Here is a 7,539-nt window from a genome sequence, read left to right as displayed (position 1 = left end):
TTTAACGGTGACGAATAAAAGTTAACGACAAGATATTTTTGTCACACTTTTAACACTTTCGAGGATTAAATTTTGCATTTACATCTTTCATGGACACATTTGTTAGCAAATTACACTTTTAGAGACAAAAGTGATTATTTACCCTTAAATGAATTTAAGAAGTTCCCACGCTTGAGTTAATGAAATTGTTCCAGATTGTAGACCCTTTTCAAGTATACCAGAGAACAATGCAATATAAAACTGCCTCAAGGAAATCTAACAACAGCAAATTGTTTTTGATAGGCACGTTTCTTTGAATCTTAGATGTAGTTTGATTATACAATAAATAAAGACACTCTACAGAAGCTAGTCTCGAGAAAGAATTACACAAGTTTCTCTTCAAACCTCACTCTAATGGCACATTTCATGCTTCTTATTCTCCAACCATGTGAGCAATTTGCTCCTAATTTCTACTCAAGAAATCTTTTAACAAAGTTAAAATATGAGCTTTTCTCTGTTCTCTCACAATCTTTCTGTTTTGAGCATGTGTTATTCCTTTTAGCTCCATCAGTGATATATTGCACACAAAAAAGGTGTAAGGATAGACAACAATGAATCAGAAAACCCCAAAAAAGGTGGCCACAGCAAAAATTAGAAACAGCCCTCCACCCAAGTAGCCAACCTGAAAAAAGACAAAGTAAGTTTCATTGGATATTTAAAAATTCAAGCATTGAATGCTCTATCAGGTTGACTTGTACCAGTTTTTCAGAAATGTAGTTAGCAAGGAATGCTCCTCCAAGAATGGCAATAGTAGTTGCGAGTAGGTGTCCAGCAATGGCTCCACTTGCCACACCCCAAGGAGACTGAAAAGAATTAATGACATTAGTATATAAAGCAAAAGATGTTATGAGTTATCTCAGAATTTAAAAATGCACCTGAGCAGCCCCAAGTGCAATTGTCGCAAGCATAGAGCGATCTCCCCATTCCTGTATAATTCCAGTTACTAAATTAAATTTCATGCATGATAACACAAACCAATATAACTGTTAGATTCTATATATGAAGGGCTGATTAATCACTTCCAAGTTCCAACTTGAAATTTAAAGTTAAGCTGAAAAATACTTATTTAGACTCAGCATTCTGACATAAAAAAAGGATCAAAAGTACTAGGTATTAATTTCAGGTCACCTATATTCGTGGAGAGCATTCAATGCATTAATATTGTAAGATTTTCACAATGCATTAATATACTTGTTTTATTATAGTGATGATGATTTTACAATCAGAAATATAAGCTGAGTTGTTCCACAATACAAAAGATATGAGAAGAGGAACCTTACAGCAAAAAATACGAGGCTGAATGATTTCCAAACTATCTCAAGTGGATTTGAAAGTCGTGTTGACACCTGAAGATAATTTGGAAAGACATGGTTAAAGGGTATAAATGACAGTTGAATTGCCAATATCAAGGTAGAATAATGTAGCCACATATGCCGCCAGCCTTGGATATATAAGTGAGCTGTGCATCATAAAAACTTAACCAAAAAATTTACATCTGCACAATTGTCCAGGACTCTTGGTCATGCATATGGTTCAAACCTTTTCTTTTACAAGCTCCTCTGCTTCGGCAAGTTCATCAAGTTCAGGACTGCTGTTATCACCCTTAACCACATCTGATGGAAGATCCCAAGCGTCTTTTATTGCTTTTAGGCCGAAAAACAAAAGAAGAGTTACTGCTGCATATTCTCCAATTGGCAAGGCTGTAGGTTGACCACACAAAGCACAAACATCAGTTACTATCATTATAAATGATCTAGATCAACTCTCTGTCAAAGTGAAACAACAATTCAATACTAAGATTACCTGAAACCAAAAGTATTGAATGAAAGTTGAACAAACACGAAAGAAAATTATGGCACACACACAGACTTCAGATATAGTAGTTTAATGTGAAAAGTACAGAGAACAATTAACATGGATTGATACACCGAAAACCAAAATTTACTAATTACAGATGAATAAAATTTAAACGCCCAAAGTGGAACCTCAGAAGGGACAAAATAGCAGGCCAGTTTATATCAATGTTGAATAAGCTAACTGTAACATGCATTCCGCTTTGAGATACTTAGAATAACTTCCAACAACTTCCAACTTATATTTAGAATAATAAAGAATCGGACTATTCCATATTATCCTAATTTTCCCAATTTTATATATATGTTCCTAATGTTTCTATTAGAAATGAATTGGGTCTAACTCAATCCCAAAAGCTAGTTCAAGAAGAGAGGATTACCCAAGTCTTATAAGGAATACTTTGGCCATATTCCAAGCTGATGTGGGACATCTTAACAGCATTCAAAGCTATAATTACTAATGTTACCATTTCCAACATGACCCATCTAACCTGAATTGTTAAGGGAGAGTGGGATACAGATGTGAGCATGATGTGTATTTTGTTAAATTATGCTCCCAAGGGAAATGATGTCAATGACATGGACAAGATGACACTCATCCATCACAATGTTTCCAAATTAAAAATGGCTTTTCAAGAGGGTTTCTTATTTTCCCAAGTAGATGCACATGGAAAACCACTTCAGCTTTTGATTGAAAATGAGAAAAAAGTGATTTTTGTACAGTATCAACAGCAATTTTTTTCTTTAAAATATATCAAAATGCAGCTTGAACAGAGCTTCCAATGCCTTACACAATGTGTAGCTTGTACAGCCAGTTGGATGTCATTCCATTAAATGCCAAAATTTAGGAAGTCACTTACAGTTAGTACTGACTACTGCACATTAAAACAGATTTAAAAGAGACAGATATGCGGAGATAATTAGAGAAGACATACCAAGCCATAGTGTGAAAAAGAATGTAACAATAAAAACCACTTTCTTGTTCTCGTTAAACAGTAAAACTTGTGAAAATTTTCAGGAAAAAGAAGCTATAATATAAAATTTTCAAAGTCCAATTCATTCCCAAAATACTAATTCATTAGCAAGATTTATTTGTGTTTATCAAACAGATTACTTAGTACTCCAGTATCATGTACAAAATGCTGACTCGAATCCCTTCACCATAAAGACATACTAAAACATGGTAAATCTTATCAGTATGAGAAATACCATATGTTACAACTTACTTGTCTGAAACTGAGCAGGCACTGATTGAAAGATTCGGCCAATTACAACAGAGAGGATTGACATGAGTGCAAGGGCACCCATTGATCCCAATAGGACCTGGTCAATATATAAAGAAATTGCCAATTAATCAGATGTTATTTCAATAATAAAACTATCGAATTGACAAACAAGTAAAACAGTGCAGGAAGGAAAGGTGATGAATGCTACACAAGTTACATAAACAGAGTGTTTGAGAAAAAATGTTAGTCTAGGTTAGCACAAGGATCTCTTAGTAGTAGTATTGGTACAATCAATGAGAGGGCTAATCAGTAATCATCATAAATTTACAGCAAGCTGACATATGCAGTTGACTATCCATTTATAACTGTAAAACATTCTAAAACTCCAGTAACATAAGAGGCTGCATTCTTGCATTTCTTGCACATCAACCCTTTCACTACATTGTAGAGACTCACATAATACTAATGTCTAATGGTATACAGGAAACAGATGAATTTGTTGGTCCATTACGTAAAATAAAGAGGACATAAACAATAGAGAAGAATAATTCAAATCCTAAAAATCAGGAAGTATATAAGCCAACAAAATTAAAACAATAACAAAGAAAACTAAATATTATTACATCAATAATGGGATTGTGCCACGGCAAAAGCTGGGTGAGGGGGAAGAGGGAGACATTTGTTGAGAAAAGAAGTCAGAATACTCACCAATCCTTTCTCATATTGCATTGCCAAGAGTGCAGCAATAAAGAATGTCTGGTCAAAAGATAAAGGGCTGACTTTAGGTCCATTAATAATACAACTGCAATGAATGTTTAATGAAAAACTAGAATACTAAACCTAAACTAATACAGCAATTTCAATGCAATTATAAAAATTAAAATTCTGAAAAAACCAGATGTGAGAGGCAGGAAAATATCCCCAAAGGGAGTGACACATATCTAACCATTTGGACAGATTAAATATATCTACTGATTAAACATTACCAATTCTACCTAATTTTCCTTTTTTTGGTATAAGTCTGTAGCATTACAAAACTCAAACCACATAAAATACATTCCAGGCAGGATTAAAAAACAAAACAAAATAATCTCCTAAAGTTTCAATAACTGGAGAATTTTCATGAATAAACTGATTTTCTTAGAGCATGAAGAGTCCTGCTGATTCAAATAACTGAAAAACTTTATTATAGTTGCTTACTAAATTTTTGAGTTGTTAGCTACAGAACCACCGATCCCCCTTTTTTTAGATGAAAAGGTGCCTAAGTGGCACCGAAGAAGAATATTTGGGTAAGTAGTGTGGGCTTGCTAGGAAGCTGTAAGTACTAAGTAGCAGATTTAGTGGAGGCTTGCATAACATCTTAAGCTTTTGGGTGAGAGGTACTTGGCAAACTCAATTAAGTTTATCCACAGTACTGGGATCTTAATTATACCTATTACCTAAACAAGCATGTTGAGCCTCTAAGAAATAATAATATGTCACAAGCAAGAATCAAATATGCAGTTTAGAACGTAAACAAAATGGATCAACAGAAAGTCTTGGTAATAATAGTAATTACCTTGTCTCCAATTTCAGAAACAAATATTAATGTAAATGCAGCAGTGAATCCTGATTTTGCAATTGCTGCTAGAACTGATGAAGGCCCTCCTTTCACAAAGGCTATTAGTGAAAACACAAGTGCACATCCCAACAGCACAAAAGCTATAGAGAGAGGATAAGGGATCCGATCAGGAGGTTTTACACTGTCAAACCATAAAATTTATTTACATAAGAATTGTAGTAGAACCATGAAGGATGATAGTATACTAAAAAAAATCAAATTGAATTCAATAACATGTTAAATCACTCGACTCAACAAAACTAACCAAGAGACGTAATCTATAATGTAACCTGCTGAATAAACTGAAGAGCTTTCCTCATTGAAATTTGAATGCATTCCACATATGAGACCTAAATAACTACTCTCTTATTATTCTCAATGGTGATATGAATACTTCCAACTTCTCTTCAAATTATTTACCTTATATCGTACACATATTTTATATCTCAGCTGCAAGAGGAATATATTTTTCCCTTGAATAGATTCATCAGGCTAAGCCCATACAAGGCATATGATAAGTGTTATATTGCAAAAAGGAATGCAATTTCCTCATGGAAAAATAGTAGCACAAACTCAAGCTTTAATCAGATCCAACATCAAGAAGAGGATAATCTGAGATTGTTTGAACAAAAACAACATAAAATTCCCAAACTCAAGTAGGGTCAGACAGAAAACAAATGATTGGGGAGGAGAACGAGTGTGGTGCAGTGGAACCAAATTTATTGATGCAAAGCTCATATGACCAACTTCAGATTTTAAGGTCAGTAATTAGAATTTTGGCTGGTTGCCTTTTGTAGCAAAAGCTGCAACTCTAATACCAATATTAATAGTATAAGTGTATAAAAGGAGGAGATAAAGAAGTGAACCGTATAATCCCCACACTCCTCAGTTTCATAAATATGTATATATATGATATGACAAGTTTACAACAAAATTTAACATGCAAAATCTTGGATTTCAAGGGAGAACACAATTATAAAACCAAACATTACACCATTGAAGGTGCCATGACTAAAAGTCTATCAAGATAAGTTACTAGAGCCACTTTTCATCTCATGGTGTGAAGCTGTCAATGGCCATCTCTAGCACAGCAAATGAAATCAGTCAAGTGGTACTCACACATTAGAAGAACTGCCTTCGATAACATTCCCTTCAAATACATTCTGACCATCTTTCTCAGTATTGCTTCCATAATCTCCAGGTTCAACACCACTAATATTGGATGCTTGGGCTCGAATTGTGCCACGGGCCAAGCTCAACCTTGATTTTTGTCTGCATCTTACTATATATAATTCAGGCATAATGTCACTCACTATGCCAACAAATATAAGTACCAACAATATCATCCACATAAAAAGCGAAGTAGCTAACTATTGCCAAATAAATGTGAGATAGCAAAAAATCCATACATAAGATTTGATTCATACGTCAAAGATCGGAATCAGAGGTAAACATATGACTAGTACAACTACAACTACCAAGATTAAGGATTTATCTCACCAATTTCACTAACATTGAACTCCACAAGACAAGAAAACATTGCTTCAAACTACAACAGAAAAAATAACAACCACGGCAAGCAATACTGCATAAAATCTTAATTTTGTCACCAATTACTAGGAACAATAAAACTTTCTTATCAACCACCCAAAGGGTGAAAATTTTGGACTTGACCCACCTAAATTGGATGTCCAACTAAGCAAAATATTTCCATTGTCAACAAAAAAACCAACTAGCACAAAAAAGATCCATGTGAATTTTTAACTAAAGGATAAGAATTTAATACTTAAGACTTAAGAGCACAACTAACCCAAGATGAAATTTTTTTAAATGGGGTATAAGAAAACATGATAAGCATTGGCTAGAGCTTACATGGGTATAGGACGGTGGTTCTAGAGAAATAAGAAGAGCATGTTGGCAAGGCATCCACTACTGCCAACGAAGGAGGAAGCTTTCCCCTTGAAACCAAAGGGGCATGAGGACCTAACCCTTTCATGTTTTCTGTGAAAGTGCTTCTTCTTCTACAATTTCATTCTTAGCTCCGTGGATTCTGCAAAACTCAGACAGTTTGAACTTTTAAGAAAACAAGTGTTGTGTTGTGTTACCCAGTTGGGCTAAGGTTGGTACTGGAAAAGAGATAGTTCTAGAAGCTGCCACGTAAGCAAAGGGAGAACCAGATTATGGATGAAGAATGAAAAGTTTTTTTTTATACCATAATCTACTACTATTTATAAAAAGAAATATTAATTCTTATAATAGTGCTTTTAAAAAATATTTTGAGATGATTTTTAAATACTTACTTCCTCCCAAAAAAGACAGTCTCAACTAATTCATACTTTTTTAAAAAATAATTAATTTAGTTAATCATATAAAATATATCAATTATTTGTATTATCATTTTAAAATTACTTTTTTCTCATTTTTTTTATACACTTAATTATCTTTTAATGTTTAGATAGAAAATAATTAAGAAAGAGTATATAGAAAAAAATAATTAATAATCTAAAAATTAGAAAATAATTTTATAAAAGAGAATAAACAAACTTATGAAAAAAAGTCTTATAATTAGAGACAAAAAAAATATATTTCAATATTATAAATTAGACCACAAAACTTGAAATGTGTCACTTTTCTTAGTTTCGTATTTAGATATTTTCAATATACTATTATCTTTTGTTTGAATGTATATTTCACATATCAATCATATAATTAGCCAAAAAAAAATATCTTTCAACTATTTCACATTACTTTCATTTTATTTTTATCTAGATATTTCACTTTTTAAAACTATTTATATCTTTTAATCTACATTATTTAACAT

The 7,539-nt window shown here is 33.0% G+C and overlaps 1 protein-coding gene across 1 annotated transcript; it reads right to left on the bottom strand.

Moving 5' to 3' along the window:
• Nucleotides 1-254: 254 nt before the first annotated feature.
• LOC100785052 (putative Ca2+/H+ antiporter) lies at nucleotides 255-6,820 on the bottom strand. The gene is made up of 10 exons (NM_001354893.1): nucleotides 6,591-6,820; nucleotides 5,838-6,000; nucleotides 4,677-4,860; nucleotides 3,827-3,874; nucleotides 3,119-3,215; nucleotides 1,579-1,739; nucleotides 1,320-1,385; nucleotides 915-965; nucleotides 738-842; nucleotides 255-661 (listed from the first exon to the last, which is right to left on the bottom strand). The coding sequence occupies exons 1-10, from the start codon at nucleotides 6,712-6,714 to the stop codon at nucleotides 596-598; spliced, it is 1,065 nt and encodes a 354-aa protein (NP_001341822.1). The 5' UTR covers nucleotides 6,715-6,820; the 3' UTR covers nucleotides 255-595.
• Between the last annotated feature and the right edge of the window lie 719 nt (nucleotides 6,821-7,539).

This window comes from Glycine max, chromosome 10 (assembly GCF_000004515.6).
Source record: "Glycine max cultivar Williams 82 chromosome 10, Glycine_max_v4.0, whole genome shotgun sequence".
Taxonomy (NCBI): domain Eukaryota; kingdom Viridiplantae; phylum Streptophyta; class Magnoliopsida; order Fabales; family Fabaceae; genus Glycine; species Glycine max.
The sequence above is the reverse complement of the archived record's forward strand: the minus strand, read 5'-3'. Positions and strand labels throughout refer to the sequence as shown.